The sequence below is a fragment of the Phasianus colchicus genome, chromosome 3 (assembly GCF_987193195.1).
Source record: "Phasianus colchicus chromosome 3, bPhaCol1.hap1.1, whole genome shotgun sequence".
Classification (NCBI taxonomy): Eukaryota; Metazoa; Chordata; class Aves; order Galliformes; family Phasianidae; genus Phasianus; species Phasianus colchicus.
Genome location: NC_143438.1, coordinates 90,847,095 through 90,863,809, shown reverse-complemented (window position 1 = coordinate 90,863,809; position 16,715 = coordinate 90,847,095). Strand labels below are relative to the sequence as shown.

At 39.1% G+C, this 16,715-nt stretch overlaps 1 protein-coding gene across 12 annotated transcripts in view; it reads left to right on the top strand.

Annotated features, from left to right (window-relative positions):
• Nucleotides 1-16,715, top strand: part of PTK2 (protein tyrosine kinase 2) — a 192,336-nt gene that overhangs the window by 145,931 nt on the left and 29,690 nt on the right. For all 12 annotated transcript variants that reach the window (XM_090138045.1, XM_090138046.1, XM_090138044.1 and 9 more), the window contains 7 exons: nucleotides 85-182; nucleotides 5,042-5,126; nucleotides 8,485-8,585; nucleotides 10,103-10,218; nucleotides 11,702-11,802; nucleotides 13,884-13,973; nucleotides 15,695-15,899. In XM_090138045.1, coding sequence (XP_089994171.1) covers nucleotides 85-182; nucleotides 5,042-5,126; nucleotides 8,485-8,585; nucleotides 10,103-10,218; nucleotides 11,702-11,802; nucleotides 13,884-13,973; nucleotides 15,695-15,899 — 796 coding nt within the window. The remainder of the gene's footprint in view (nucleotides 1-84; nucleotides 183-5,041; nucleotides 5,127-8,484; nucleotides 8,586-10,102; nucleotides 10,219-11,701; nucleotides 11,803-13,883; nucleotides 13,974-15,694; nucleotides 15,900-16,715) is intronic.

Below are 16,715 nucleotides of genomic sequence, written 5' to 3'. Positions count from 1 at the left end.
GAGTGACTGAGTTTGGTATCTTGTGGATTGTTCCTTTGCCTTTCCTCAGAGATCTGATATTTTAAGTGCATTATATTCTTATAGCCAGAGATTATGAAATTCAAAGGGAGAGAATTGAACTGGGGCGCTGCATTGGTGAAGGACAATTTGGAGATGTGCACCAAGGAATTTACATGAGTCCGGTAAGCTTCACTTCTGAAACAAAAGAATAAGCTAAAAAGAAAAGCTTTCAAGTTAAAATAAATAAACGTGTGCCTCATATGCCTTCCAGAACAAGCAAACCTTGATTCTGTGGTTTATTTAGTGGAATAATCCCCATGCAGAACATATTTTTCATTTTTCAGATATCTAAAATAGTAGCTCTAGAGTGATCCCTCTTTTTTACAGATAAGAAAGTGAATCAGAAATGCCAGGTAAACTGTTCACACCCCTACCAAAACCACTGGCAGCACTAGAATTGGAACTCACTGCTTTTAAACCTAGTTGCACACATTCTTCTTAATTTTGAGTTTGTCCAAGTGTGATATACACATATACCTCTGGCCATACTCCACTAGTGAGTATTTGGTGCTGTAGAACCTTCTCTGAAGTTTGAAATAGTATCTGGAGATGTTAAACCTGAGTTGGATTTCGATTCAGCATTCAGTGCAGAAGCTGCCAGTTGGGTCAGGATCAAGTAATGTAACTTCTCTGATGAAATATAGGGGAGAAGCTTTAGTCTTTTATGCTGAAAAAGCAGTAGCCTACAACAGAGGCAATAAAAACGTCTGTTTTTGCGGTAAGCATCTTTCTCTCTTGCTCTATGACTTGTATGTTAGTATGTTATTAGTTTGTTCCAAGAAAAGATACAAAATAAATGCAGATCCAGCCAGACCTCAATGTCCACTAGTCACCTCACTGAAACCAGTTTGGTCAGTGGCACTCAGGAACTTCAGGCTGGCGTTTATGTGTTATACAGACTTCAGTGACAAAGATGAAGATAATTTATATAGATGAAGAATTGAATTGGGGACTGGAGGAGTGGGGTAGAATAGAGACAAAGCTGTAAAATTATTTAACTTTAGCCAATTATAATAAGGAACTAAGTCTGCAACTGTAAAATGAAAACTTATTTCTCAACTCAAGAACTTTGGTGTCTGGAATTTCTGTAGATGAAGTTATAATTCATATGTACAACAGCTGAGTTCTGGCTTTGGAAACATTATTTCCCAGAAACAACTGATTAACATCCCAAGCATGTGTGGGGTTAAATAAATACATATTTAATGCGATACTTCAAAATAGGGATAAGTGTTCAAATATATCATACAGATGTTAGATATTTCATTATAGCTCTGTTCAGAAAAACAGTTCTGTTATACCTTGTATTAGAATCAGTCTTTATTTTTATTTAACCCTGGGCAACTTAACAGGAGTGCTCAAGGAAGAACGTTGCAGTGAACTTGGAGCAAAGTGGATAAATGTAGTGCTCTGTAAAACCAGTGATAGACCTCTTTTCTTGGAGCTGTTCTGTAAATGTTGTTCATTCTTCTTGAATAGGAAAATAGATTCTGTTAAGTCATCATGTACCTAGTTAGCTTTCTATAAATGTTACCTACTAATTACTTTTATTAATGAAATTATTACCGCATCTAAGATAATCAAATATGCAAAGCGAAAGTAGGAAGGTATCATTACATTTTGATGTAATAATCATAGACTATACTTAAATGTCTAGAAGAAATGATAGAGCAAGTAGAAAAATCAGTTACAATGATATGATTGCTTTTCCATCTTTGTGTGTATTCAGCTCACATGTAAAAACGTGGGGGAGATGCCTCACATCTTATTCCGCTAGCTCAAATTCCAATTTGAAAATCTCATTGATCCCTGTTTGTTGTACTTGTCAGATTCTTACTCTATTGGTTGAATAGCAACCACATCTTCTACAAGGCTACTTGCTACTAAATATTTAAGAAATACCAGAAAGCAGCATGTATATAGCATACTGTATGAAAAGTTAGGCATGTATAGGATCTTAATGTTCACGTGCAAGCAATTCTAATAAAACTGTCTGTGAAGGCTTATTTACTATGGAATTAAGCTAAACGAGTCATTTAAAATAGTGTTTACTGTTTGCTATACAAGTGTTACCAGTTTGTTTTTGGATCCTCATTTTTCTGTCGTCTTATGCAAAAAAGAAAGTTTCAACCCAGTTCCAACACGTCTGCCCTGGGAAGGGTTACCACCCACCAGATCTCTGTGCCCAGGGCCCACAGAATGGCCAGGGTTGGAAGGGACCTCAAGGATCATGAAGCTCCAACCCCCCTGCCACAGGCAGGGCCACCAACCTCCGCATTTAATACTAGACCAGGCTGCCCAGGGCCCCATCCAATCTGGCCTTGAACAACTCCAGGGACGGGGCATCCACAACCTCTCTGGGCAGCCTGTTCCAGCACCTCACCACTCTCTCTGTAAAGAATTTCCCCCTGATGTCTAACCTAAATCTCCCCTCCCTCATCTTAAAACCATTTCTCCTCGTCCTGCCATTATTTACCCTTTCAAAGAGTTGATTCCCCTCCTATCTGTAGGTTCTCTTTAGGTACTGAAATGCTGCAGTGAGATCACCCCACAGCCTTCTTTTCCCCTGACTGAAAAAGCCCAGGTCCCTCAGCCTGTCTTTGCAGGGGAGGTGTTCCACCCCCTGATCATCTTTGTGGCCCTCCTCTGGACCCTCTCCAACAGCTCCCTGTGTTTTTTGCAATGGGGGCTCCGGACCTGGACACAGTACTCCAGATGGGGCCTCACAAGAGCAGACGAGAGGGGAACAATCACCTCCCTGTACCTGCTGGCCACCCCTCTTCTGATGGAGCCCAAGATACCATTTGCCTTGCAAGCCACAAGGGCACTTTCACAGAATCACAGAATCGTAGGGGTTGGAAGGGACTTCCAGAGATCATCGAGTCCAACCCCCCTGCCAAAGCAGGTTCCCTACACCAGGTCGCACAAGTAGGTGTCCAGGTGGGTCTTGAATATCTCCAGAGGAGACTCCACAACCTCCCTGGGCAGCCTGTTCCAGTGCTCCGTCACCCTCCCCATAAAGAAGTTCTTGCGCACATTGGTGCAGAACTTCTATGCTGCAGTTTCTGGCCATTTCCCCTTGTCCTGTCTCCACACACTGCTGAAAACAGTCTGACCTCGCCACTCTGACCCCACACCTTAGATATTTATAGATCTGGATCAGGTCCCCTCTCAGTCTTCTCAAGGCTAAACAGACCCAGATCACTCAGCCTTTCCTCATAGGAAAGACACTCCAGGCCCTTCACCGTCTTTGTGGCTCTCCGCTGGACTGTTTCCAAGAGATCCCTGTCTTTTTTGTACTGGGGAGCCCAGAACTGGACACAGTACTCCAGATGAGGCCTTACCAGGGCAGGGTAGAGGGGGAGGATCACCTCCCTCGACCTGCTGGCCACGCTCTTTCTAGTGCACCCCAGAATGCCATTGGCCTTTTTGGCCACAAGGGCACACTGCTGGCTCATGGCCAACCTGTCGTCCACCAGGACACCCAGGTCCCTCTCCGCAGAGCTCCTCTCCAGCAGGTCATCCCCCAACCTGTACCGTGGTGTGCATGCAATTATTTCTCCCCAGATGCATGACTCTACACTTGCTTTTGTTGTGCTCATTGCTGGCTCATGTTTTTCATCTATCAAGACCCCCAGGTCCTTCTCCACAGGGCTTTCTTGGAGACTCCAGGCTTGGACGCAGTACTCCAGATGTGGCATCACAAAGGCAAAGCAAAGGGGGACAACCTCGTCCCTCTCCCTGCTGCCACCTCTTGTTTGGTACAGCTCAGGATACTGTTGACCTTCCAGGCTGGTTTATGTCCAGCTTTTCATCCTCCAGAGCACCAAGTGCTTCTCCACAGAGCTGCAGTTTTTGGGAACTCGTTAATCCTTTGTCAGGCCTTGATCAGGATTAATTTTAAAACACTTCACCTGCTTTTCCAGTTCATTAAGAATTGTCAAAGTGAAGCTTGAGCCTGAGATGCAGCAGTGGGGATGTGCTGTGCTGGAGCAGATGGAGCTCCTCGTGGATGGAGCAGCTTCTGCTGCAACTTAATGCAGAGCTGTTCTTGTAAGAGCCAGCAGTACGTGAGCTTTCCAGCTCATTATGCAGGTTCTGCACTTGCCAAATAGTGATTTAAACTTAAAAAATATACCATTTTCCAAGTAAATTGTGGTGTTTTGAATCCTTCTGAAGACAGAATGCCTAGAGCTTCTCTAGGAAAGAAACGCTCTTATGAGTCCTCAGTGCTGTCTGTTACTTAGAACGGAGTGTTTGTAAGACGCACCAAAGGAAGATAAGATGAAAGCCTCCTCCTGAGCCAGGAGGCCTCCTTTGGGCTGTCTGAGAGCTTCTCATTTTTCTGTATTCGGAGGATAAGCAATCAGATGCTCGAATCTGTTGCTGCTTTGGAATACACGTGTTCTGTTAAACTCAGCTTTAAGCTCTTGGTGTAACTGGCTGTGAAGCTAATTTATAAAATCTTCTCTTTGTAGTTTGAATTCAGTTGAAAAGCTGACTTAGTATGTATCCTGTTAGCAATCTGCTTTGTATGAAGGATTTGAGTCAGTCAAAAATTATAGCTGGTCTTTGCACTGCAAAAAGCCACAAAAAGCCCTTTATTTGGCTTTCCAAGTTGCTTGCAGAAGCCAAGTGTGTTTTTCAGGCATATATCTACTTGTTCCCTTTGCTTTTGCTAACTGTGCTTCTATTCTAATCTTCTGTAGTGCTGGAACATTTACAGCACTGCACACTTAATCATCTTCTGTCAGAATTTTTGTACGAATTAGCGTAATTTAAAACAGATAAAATTTTAATTAGATGTAAAAGCACACTAAGTGTCTTGGTTATAATAATATTTTAACACTGATGCTTTCAAAATTAATTTCTTAACTAAAGGTATTCTAGTTAATATTCTCTTTCTCTAAATCAGTTTCGTTAGAATTTTGGACCTAATTTTATGTGGGCTGTGTTTCAGTTGTTTTTAAATCTCTTCCAGGAAAATCCAGCTATGGCTGTAGCAATCAAAACGTGTAAAAACTGCACCTCAGACAGCGTTAGAGAAAAGTTCCTACAAGAAGCCTGTGAGTATTACATTATCAGCTTCTGTAAATGGTCCTTGGACTTCGCAGCCATCTGTGCCAGAGATTTCTGATACTAGTTTGGTTTATTAATGCATAGTATGGGCTTTGTTCTCTCCTGCAATATATGCCAGGAAAACTGCTTTATATCTTGGCATTGCCCTTGTATATGATTATATGTGGATTATTTGGCTTTCCAAATTTCAGCAGTGATATCTGACTCCTGGAAGATTTCAGAACTGGCTTTGGGGTGTCAAAAATCTGATCTCCAGTCTCCTTCTTAATATTTTTTTTAATGTAGTAGCATTTGTATCAGTGTATTACACCACCTTTTACATCAGGTGGTTGTTCTCGTTAAGTTGCTAAGATGTTACATCAAATATATATCTGTTCTGAAATTTCAGAACTTAATAAACCAGTTTTTTAAACATTTGCCTGAAAATATCGCAGTCCTCAAACAGCATCTTTGAAATGTGAGGAGAACTTTTTTTTAAGGAAAATACTAACAGAAAACTTCCATAGAAGTGTTGTAGTTGTTGAGTTCTGTAAGGTTTGGCTTTACAAGCAAATATTGCCTATTACCATCCACAGTTGTGTCTGTGTGTCTTGTGAAGGTATTGTGTTATATCATTAAAGTAATTACTTATAGCCAGACGTTATAATGTGCTCTCTACTTCATATTCTTTTTGTTCATTTTTTTTTTCTAATTGTTTAGAAAATGTGTTCGTAGCTAATGGCTTATTATTTTGGAATGTCATATTTTTTCTTAAATTGCTGTAATTCTTTCAATTACTTGTCTAGCTTTGGAAAAGTAAATACTGTTGTTTTTAGGAATAACTCAGCAGTCAAAGTTAGACAGCTGTCTGTTCATGTAGAAAGTAATTACAGTGTAGAAAGTAATTTAATGCCACTTTACTAGACTCTTGTGCTCGACTGATTAGGAAACACCAGTATTGTAGGCAGATAAATAGTGCTTTACAAGTTTGATTTAATCATTTTTCTGTTTTTCTTCTTTTTTTTATAGTAATTCCAATCCATTATGTTTCGCCTTTGCAAACTCTGAGATATTGCCTCACTGTTTGTAAGAGCATTCTCTAAAGGGCCCAAATCCAGCACCTAGCCAGAGCTGGCCGTTTTGCTAAAAAACTTCAGATATTTTTTTTTCCTTAGAAATGCATACATAAACAAAAGCTTTGCAAATTCAGAACTTTGAAGTATGATGGAAAGATCGTACTTATTAGTAGTATAAATCATACTGATTTCGTAGTTTGGGCATTTTAGTTTTTTCTGGTGATTTTTCCAGTGCTGAAAAGATTTAGGATTGATTCTTGGAAGGAGAAACACCTGCACAAGGAGAGGTTCAGATTGGATATTAGGAAAAAATTCTTCTCAGGAAGAGTGGTCAAACATGAGAACAGACTGCCCAGAGGAGTGGTGGAGTCTGTCTGTGGTAGGGGTGGCACTTGGGGTCATGGTTTGGTAGGCATGATGGTAATGGGTTGACAGTTGGACTAGCTAAGATTATCTATTCCAACATTAGTGATTGAATGTTTCCACATGAAAGAAGACATTTCAGTGAGTAACATCTGTTTCTTCAGTCCTGTCTACTCTTGCATAGCAGCGTGTTACGATTGAGACATTTGTATATGCTACCATATAAACTGCATGGGATTTGTAGATTTTTATTGTTCTTCCACTTTTTTTGTTGTAAATTGCTCCTTTCCACAAGCTATTCATTCCTTCTGGAAACTGAATCTTCCTCATACCTATTTTGAAGCTGGATGGCAAAATGAATTTTTGAGTTTGTGAGGTACAACTGATAAAATTAGTATCTGGAGGATACTTTCCAGCAATGAAATACATTTAAAACTGATAAGGCCGTATGAAGTATCAAAATACTTGTGCTAATTTCTTCTCCATTGATTTAATAGTTATAACTGTATTCCTGCTTCATTTTACATCAGTGAAGAAATGTATATTTCATTGAGTTAGATCAGTATAAGAGAAGTCTAAAAATAAGTAATAGGTGTTATGTTTTTAATATACACTTCATTTACCAAGATTTTAATGGTGCAATCATAGAATCATTAACGTTGGAGAAGACCTCTAAGGTCATCTAGTCCAGCTGTCAACCCATCTCCACCATAGCACTGAACCCTCAGTGTCACATCTGCCTTTTTCTTGAACACCTCCAGTGATGCGGCTCCACCACTTCCCTGACTGGCTGTGCCAATGCATTACCACTGTTTCTGAGAAGAAATTTTTAATAGTGTGCCATTACTTCTCATCCAGGCTCAGGTAAACTGGTTTAGCAATGTGTACTTTTTCATAATGTATGCATTCTGAAATTCCCTTTACTTCAAAAGGGATGAGGGGAAGTCAGTGATTTAGGAATCGAATTCCATTCTATGTAGTGTTCTACCAGTTTTTCTTGACTTGATGTGTCACCATTCATTCTTTATTCCTTTTCATTAATGTGTTAAGCTTCATCATTGATAGGGTTGTTTGTTTTATTGATTTCATAGTTTTCATAACACATGAATATTTTAAAGAGTATGTTCTTAAGTTGGCCCATTTAAGTTTCTGTGCAGTAAAATATGCTAGTGAACTATTACAAGATTAAGTCATACAAGTAGCATTATCCAAGCATTTCTCTTGGGATACTTAATGTTGCAGGGTGTATTGGTTATACAACTGCTGTGAACTAGGGTGCAGAAGTAGAATTCAGAGCTCTTTAGAATAGAAAAGCCTACTATTCTAGTTTACGGTTTATAAAAAGGCACATTATGGAGGGAAGGGGATTATTCTTCTCAAGTTATATGTGAACTAAAGCAGACTTGCCAGTTTAGTAATTGTTGTGTATTTCTGTTGACACTATACATTGTAAATACAAAAGAGAGAGTACTGTAAAATTAAATTAATAATGCTCATCATGTGTGTGTTGGGAGATGAAAATACAATCAGAGGACTGATATTTCTTTTAACCTAACAAACATACCTCCCCGGAATGTTAATAAGCATTTCTATGTCTTAGTGCATGAAATCTACTGACTGCATTGCTGAGACTGAAAAGTTAATTAAGCACATAGAAAATAAGATCAGACGTGAGCATAGTCGTTACTTGAGGTTGTGTGTCTGTGTCATAAACTAACATACATTTTTTCAGCCATTGAATTATTCAGTTTTATCCTTCCTCCTCTTCTTTCAGTAGAAAGGCACAGATTAAGAGGTCATACACTGAATTGATAGGTCAACATGCTTGTGTTATGCTCAGTGTTACGCTCAGTCAGGATAGAACTTTTTTATTGTTTAAAAACCCCAAATTTTCTGTAGCATACAATCTGTTTTTTTCTCCTTTTAGTAACAATGCGTCAGTTTGATCATCCTCACATTGTGAAGCTCATTGGAGTTATTACAGAAAACCCAGTGTGGATAATCATGGAGCTCTGTACGCTTGGAGAGGTATGAAAAATTCTCAAGTGTCTTTGGTCCCTTGTCTGGCTTTGCAAAACACTATAAAAAAACACTTATCTTACGAAGCAAAGGCAGACTCGACAGACATGATATCATACTTGTCTTAGAATTATGGACTCAGACACAGCAATGGCAAAATTTGACCTAACTCCTCCAGTAAGGGATCTGCATCAACTCATACCGAAGTGATTTAGTCATAATTTTCAGAACTTTGGTTGTTTTTGCAGGATGAGAGCATGACCTGTGTCAAGTCAGATGATGATAGTGAGATAGCATTTGAACAGCATTTGCAAGCTCGTGTTCTGGAAGGGAAATTATGATGTGATACCTCCTCCGTTCCTTTAAGGTGGCAGAAGAGGCTTGTGCTGTGAAGGCAGCAATTGAAGGAGATGATAGCAGGGAGAGTTTGTGGGAAAGGTAGAAGTGGATGCATAAAGCCATCCAAATTACTTGCCCAGTCTTCAGTAGTTCCTCCTCGAAAAGTGAACTTGGCACAAGAAAATGGGTGGGTTTGCTGTTCATAGACTAACATGGCTCATGACATTTTACTGACAGTAGTTACAAACTATTATTTTTCACTTTTTGGAAGCTTCCTGAGTAATATTTGTTCTTTGTCCCTTGGAGCTCTGAATTTATGATGTTTCTTCTTTTGTACAGAGACCCTCATTGAGATGGCTTTCCTCATTCTCCTGTCATTTGGATGAATGGTTAATACCAAACTAGATCTCAGATTTTAAAATTTATTTGTTTCCTCTGTGCATATCTGAAAATTTGAACTGAAGTAATATTTCATATATTTCATACTGTAAGACTGTAATTTTAATTACCAACCTGCAATTCATTGTTCCAAAAAATAAAAAACAAAAAAACAAAAAACAAAGACAATAAAAAATAGAAACCATAGAGGAGTCATTTTCTCTCATGAGATTATAAATCTATTTTCTGTTGTCCAAATTACTTTTAAATCTTTGTTTTAATTTATACACAGCATCTAGTGGCACTTTCTATTAGATCCTAACTGCATTTAACTAGGAACATAGTTTATAAAATTTCTACATTGATAGCAAGTGCTCTGAGAGAAGTGCATATATGTTAGCAAATATAAAGTAAGAAAATGCATTCTTCTCAAACAATACAGCTGTTACCTGTATTCTGTTTTGCTGTTTCCCTGAACTCAAGAAAAAAACAAGCACACTTAGTGGAAGAGCTCATAGGACCAGGTGTCTCTAGAACAGCAGTAGCACATGCACTCAGCCTTCAGAAGGAGCCTGAATGCAATAGAAAAAGGTTTACTTGGTTTAGATAACATTTTTCATGCAAAAAATTGCTTGGTTTTGTGCAGAGTTCTGGTTTTTCATGACAAATGGTTTTCTGTTCTTGTGCAGTGTGTAACAAAGGCAGACCTGTTGACACTTCTGTAAACCCGACAGTTTGAGATGCAGTTTGTTTGAATCTGTTATCTTCCATCCTGACCACTTTCATTTTTTTCTTCTTTATGCAAAAAGTTGAGATCATTTTTGCAAGTAAGAAAATTCAGCTTGGACCTGGCCTCCCTGATCCTCTACGCTTACCAGCTTAGCACAGCACTTGCTTACTTAGAGAGCAAAAGATTTGTACATAGGTAAGACTTCATGTATATGTGTATTTGTCTGTTCTTACACTTGGCTAGTTGAAACATCAGGGGATTAATGTGCAAGATTACCAGATTGCTGGCTGGGAGTATTCTGGGTGCTGGATACACTTGAGTGAAGATGCACGCTTAAGATACATATGGTTTTATATTTTAAGCTTAACTTTCCTGTTTATTTTTCTTGGCTTATGATGAATAGGTAGCAGCAATACATTCACGTTTTATGCCCATCTTCGTGTTAGTACAGCTTTTTTTAGACTGATAGCAAAATAACCCCCTTTTCAAGAGTGACACCTGCTGGCTCACTCCTAGATTGACTTGGAGATGATGCCTCATTTTAATCAGAGGAATAAATTCCATCTGAGTTGTTGCATTGTGGTTACAACATTTTCTCAAACTGCTTGTCAGCTGTCATCTTCGAAACACAGAGAAGGAAAACAAGGGGCAGCTGGCTTCTTCAGCAAAGAACAGGGAAAATAAAATGTTTATAACATAAAACTGCTTGCTTAGCTAAAAAGTGAACCTATATTTCTATATTCATGTGTTTCAAATTTTTATTTTCTTTGAATTCCTCCCTAGGGAGAAAAGACTGAATTTATCCCTGTACTGTGTGCAATTACAGTTGACAAGATTATCATGAAGCATTTGGAACTTGAACATTCTGTCTGTGTTTAAACATTTAAGTGCAAATGATATGTAGTATATATTGAAGGTGCATACATATATATGTGTACATGCATATTAGATATTTATGTATACTTACATAAATGTATAAGCATTGTAAGTAACAGACCCTTCCAGTTGTCACAGATATTTGAATTTTGGCCAAGTAGCTGCTCATTTTAACTCTAGCAGTAAAATTTTGAAAGACAACTTAGTTGTATTATACTGAAATAGGAGGAAGTAGATCACTTCAGGTTGCTGCTCAAATTTAAGTCTGTCAGCGTGCCAGAATCCAGAATCAACAAACAAATAAGGCTTCTTCTCTCACCTAGGAAGCTGCAGGAAAGGAATATGCACTGGAAGCACTGTAGTACCACTAAAACTGGGCTCCTTAAGAAGCTTCTTAGAGGACAGAGATGTTAAAGCATTTCCACACCTTTCCAGTGGCGGAGGACAGATTTTCTTCTTTCCATTAATTTGAACTGCCAAAACTTTTTTGCCTTTAAATCTTTAGCAGATGAAAAACTAAAACTTTTTCCTCTGTCACTTGACAGTTACACCTTAGGATGACAGTTTTTACTCAAAAGGATCAAATATACCAGAGTATTTCTGCAAGCTTTTCAGAATCAGTAGGCAAACATGTAGTAGTCGTCTTTTTTTCTGTGTATGTACATCCAAACTGTGTCTAGAAGAGTGATTTGGTCCTTTCAAAGGTGATTGATATTTCTGGGCTTTAATAATATTTTTCAAATGGTATTTTATCAGCATAAGTTTCTAAACAGCTATAAATAGTATCTCCTCTATTTGGCAGAGATATTGCTGCTAGAAACGTGCTGGTATCTGCCACTGACTGTGTGAAACTGGGTGACTTTGGCTTATCCCGATACATGGAAGACAGTACTTACTATAAAGGTAAGTTGGCACTCTGGGTTCATCTCACAAGGCACTGCTTTTCACTGTGCTAAGTTAATTGTCAAAAAGAATTGACCAGATTTTCTTGGTCTAGCAGTTGTTTTTTTTCTTTTGGTAAAATGATGAAGTGTTCGAGAATTGAAAAGCTGGCAGTAAATTCCTATACGTATGCATCAAAAAGAAGAATCATTGAGTCTGATTTAACTCGCAAAAAGTAGAAATACATTTGTGGGTAAAATTTTGTTATTTTTTATTTTTTTCATGGTTTTTAGAAGGTTGTCCACATTTGAGGCCTGTTTGAGGTAATAGGAATGTATTAACCTAAGTATGCTGCAGTGATTTCAACACTGCCAACAGGTGTTAGAATTTGCATTGTCATTGTATGCTGCGTTCACCCAAATGCCACTGGAGTGGCAAAATTCAGTACAAAAGAATGCACATAGCTACTTTTTTTCCCATTGTGCACAGTACATTGAGCTTAAGCAGCTCCAGCAGCTGTGAGATGTACATCAGTGCCTGATAGATGGAAATACAGCAGAACAGAGATGGCGTGTATGGTGGCAACCACTCATGTTTTACATCTGCTTCAGAATATGTAACTCTTCACAAATTGAATCTTTAATAAATGTTTAAGTAACAGTCACGTATTTTAAAACATCCTTTATCTGTCCCCTTATGCTTCAGCATGTTTCTGCATTTCATTTGTCTTATATCACTGTGAGGTACTTAGAGTTTATTTCAATGCTGAGAAGAGATGAAGAATATTTTTGTCATGATATTTTTGAAAGGCTTTGGTGACTGTTTTATTTTGTTCTGTTCTTGGGAGTGTTTTTTGAAAGGCCAAACAAGCTACCCTTTTTTCAGTTAACCATTTAAAAATACCTGCTATGTAACTGAGATTTTCATGTCAGTTTCAGATTGAGTAGTTGTACGTACTGAGCTGCAGTAGTTACATAGAATCATAGAACCATTAAGTCTGGAAAAGACCACTAAGATCACCAGCCATCAACCCATGACCACTATAGCATGTCCCTCAGTGCCATATGTACCTTCTTCTTGAACACCTCTGGGGATGGTGTCCTCCACCACCTCCCTGGGCAGCCTGTTGCAATGCCTCACCACTCTTTCTGGGATGAAATTTGTCCGAATATCCAACCTGAACCTCCCCTTCTGCAACTTGAGTCTATTAGGTCTTGTTCCATCACTGTTGCCCAGGAGAAGAGGCCAATCCCCACCTCACCACAACCTCCTTTCAGGGAGTTGTAGAGAGCGATAAGGTGTCCTCTGAGCCTTCTTGTCTCCAGTCTAAACAATCCCAATTCCTTTGGTCACCTCTTATAAGACTTATGCTCCAGATCCTTCACAGTTTCATTGTCCTTCTTTGGACATGTTCAGAGCTTCAGTGTCTCTTACAGTGAGGGGCCCAAAACTGAACACAGTACTCGAGGTGTGGCATCACCAGTGCTGAGTATAGTACATGATCACCTCCCTGCTCCTGCTGGCTGCACTATTTCTGATATAAGCCAGGATGCCATTGACCTTCTTGGCCACCTGAGCACAGTGATGGCTGGTGTTCAGCTGGCTGTCACCTAACACCTTCAGATCCCTTTCTTCCATACAGCTTTCCAGCCACTCTGCCCCAAGCCTGTAGTGATGCGTGGGGTTTTTGTGACCAAAGTACAGCACCCAACACTTGATTTTGTTAAGACTCATATAGTTGGTCTCAACCCATCAATCCAGCCTGTCCAGATCCCTCTGTAGGGCCTTCCTCAGGCAAATGAACACTGCCTTCTAACATCTGCATCTATAAATAAGAACTGTCCTAACATCTGCACCTATAAATAAGAACTGACTTAAAATTAGAAGGAGCTTAATCAGTCCATATATTTATGCCAAGTGCTGCTCTTTTGCCCTCTTTCTAGAAGATGACCTGCAGATGGTTAGATGGTGCAGAAATCTCATGTACCAAATTTGATAGTTATTGAGTGGAGATGAGTTTGGCCTTTAAATGATTTCCCTGAGAACAAAGCCTATGTCTGAGCACAGCAGTAGGAATAATGGCCTGCCTTCTTGTCTTGTAGCTTCCAAGGGAAAGTTACCTATCAAATGGATGGCTCCAGAGTCAATCAACTTCCGACGGTTTACCTCAGCAAGTGATGTGTGGATGTTTGGTAGGTGAATACCAAAGGGTGGGGTTTTTAGTGTCCTGTTTGATGGTTGATGCTTCAGTTTTATCACTGTGAGATTAATAATTTCCAGATATTCCTCTATTTTTACTGTTCTTTCTAAAATTGCATTTTCTTCCAGCATCTTTTCTGTCTGTATTTTTCTTTTTCTCAGTAAGCCTGAAGTTGCAAGTGCTTTTTCATCTCTAGTAAGAAACTGACAGAAATGAAGGTCATAATGGAGACCCTTTTTTTTTTTAACTTTTATTTTTTCCTCTTATTTCTTTTTGTAATACCATGGTTATTTTCAGTTTGTTTTATATTTTCACCTTTTATTTTCTTGATTTATTTTTTTTCTGCTATTTTCATAAGGTCTAGATCAGCCTACATCTTGTCCTGTTTTCAGCTCTTTAATGCTAAATTCCCACTTGATTTATCTTTGATAACTCCTCATAGCTTGCAGTCATAGAATCATAGAATCACAAGGTTGGAAGGAACCAACAAGATCATCTAGTCCAACTGTCTTCCCATCACTATTCCTACCCACTAAGCTACTAAACTGTATCTCATAGCACTCATACAAAATATGACCAGAAGCTGAGTAAAAACACGGGTCAATGGAAATATCCTGAAACCTTGATCTTTCTTTATTAAATTTAAAGGCTTTTATATGAATATGATCATCTGTGCTCAAGCTAGAGCTTACTGACTGCTTGTGTGGACAGAAAACAAACATAGGCTGTGTGAAGGAACAAAGATGATGAGACATTAAATAAGAGCAGGAGAGACGAGTAAGGGTTCACTCTGCAAATTGAAGTATGAGTGCTTTTAAGCAAAGGGTATGTGATCTTTCTAGTAATATGAAGAAAGCTCTAGCACAGTCCCAGTTACAAGAATTAAGTCTTTGAAACGTACTGGCTGATAGTAAACCAACAGATCGTTTTCTGCTTTTAACATAGTTTCAACAGAAGCTGTTTTATTACATGGTTTCAGCGCGCACACACACACACACACACACACACACACACACACACACACACACAGACACACACACAGACACACACACAGACACACACACAGACACACACACAGACACACACACAGACACACACACAGACACACACACAGACACACAGACAGAATGCCAGGGCTGAATCACCCTCAAAGTGAAAATACATCCTAGGAGTCTGAACGAGCCGGTTGGAACTAGTCAGAGGAAAAGCAAATACAGCTCATTCTACATCATTACAAAAAAAAAAAGGGGGGTAGATTTGAATATGAGCAACCATTCTGACTTACAATAGGTAGAATGTAACTAATGTGAAACCAGGCTGCTGTGAGCCAGCTGTGGGTCGTGCTTCCTCACCAGCAGTTCTGGTTGATAGTGCGTATGTAGTCTTACTGCACATCTCTCCCTTCTGCTCTCAGCTGGTAAGTAGGGATCGATTCCCTGGCTCTGTTTTTTTGATGAAATTGTGTTGTTTGGCCGTGCAAATCCAGCCAGCTGCTCTGGGAACCGATACATTTCTAGCATGTAGTATAGCTGAACATAACAGCTCTGAAAGAAGGCTTTTGTCCTTTATTTAAGTCACCGTTCTTATTGAATCTCTGCATTCTTAAAATGAAGAGTTTGTGTGCTGGTGGTGGGGGAAGGGGTTGCTTTCTTTTATTTTGACAGGTTATCTTTGCTCACGCAGGCAAAATGAATCGTTTTGTGTGTTTCATAGGTGTGTGCATGTGGGAGATCCTGATGCATGGGGTAAAGCCCTTCCAGGGAGTGAAAAATAATGATGTTATTGGTCGGATTGAGAACGGCGAGCGGCTGCCCATGCCTCCAAACTGCCCTCCCACCCTCTACAGCCTTATGACCAAGTGCTGGGCATATGACCCTAGTAGACGACCCAGATTTACTGAACTTAAAGCACAACTCAGGTAGGGTTATTCTTCTAAAAGATCATTTCCTTGCTCAGAAATACTTGTTTTTGCTTTATCTTCCATTACAGTACTTTCTTTCTGTTAAAAATGTGTGTGTTAAGTTTGAAATCAGAAAACCAGGTTGTTGGTACTTTTTTTTTTAAATCTGGACCTTATATGTTGGAGTAAATTAAATTAGGGAGTGAATTCGTATGATTGGAAATGTGGATCATGTTTCTCTGCCAGGAAGAACTCCATGTTTGTTTATAGTTTTAGCTACAATTCTCCAGCAGGATGGTAGAAGGAGTTTAGAGTTACTACCTAGGCAAACATGCAGTGAACAGTTCTGGGGTAAAATGCAATGCTTTTGTAAGTAAACCAGTCGTCCAGTTTCAGAGTAGATGCCTTGAATTAGGTGTCTGTGCGTTTTCAGTAGAACAAACAAGATTTGGAGGAGGTGTTGCTGAAAGTCACTTTGTAACACAGGTAGCACACAAGTTTTTTTCTTTAGGCATCAGTTTGCACGGTTGTGCAGTTGCAAGAAATGCATTGTAATTAGCTAAAAGTTATTTTGCAGGGGATGGACTGCCTTACAATTTATCTTGCAATAAGTGTGAGTACATGATTTTGACACCAGTCTGAGTTCACACTCTTAGTTTATTTGTAATGAGTGCCTATATGTTCATTTCTCCAGATAAGGTATAGGGGTGATATTTAAACTTTGAAGCATTACTGAGATGTTGTACAGACATATCTAATATTTATACCACTTTTATGGTATTCTAAGTGTTCAGCATTTGTTTTACTGAGACAACATAAGCCTCAAACAACATG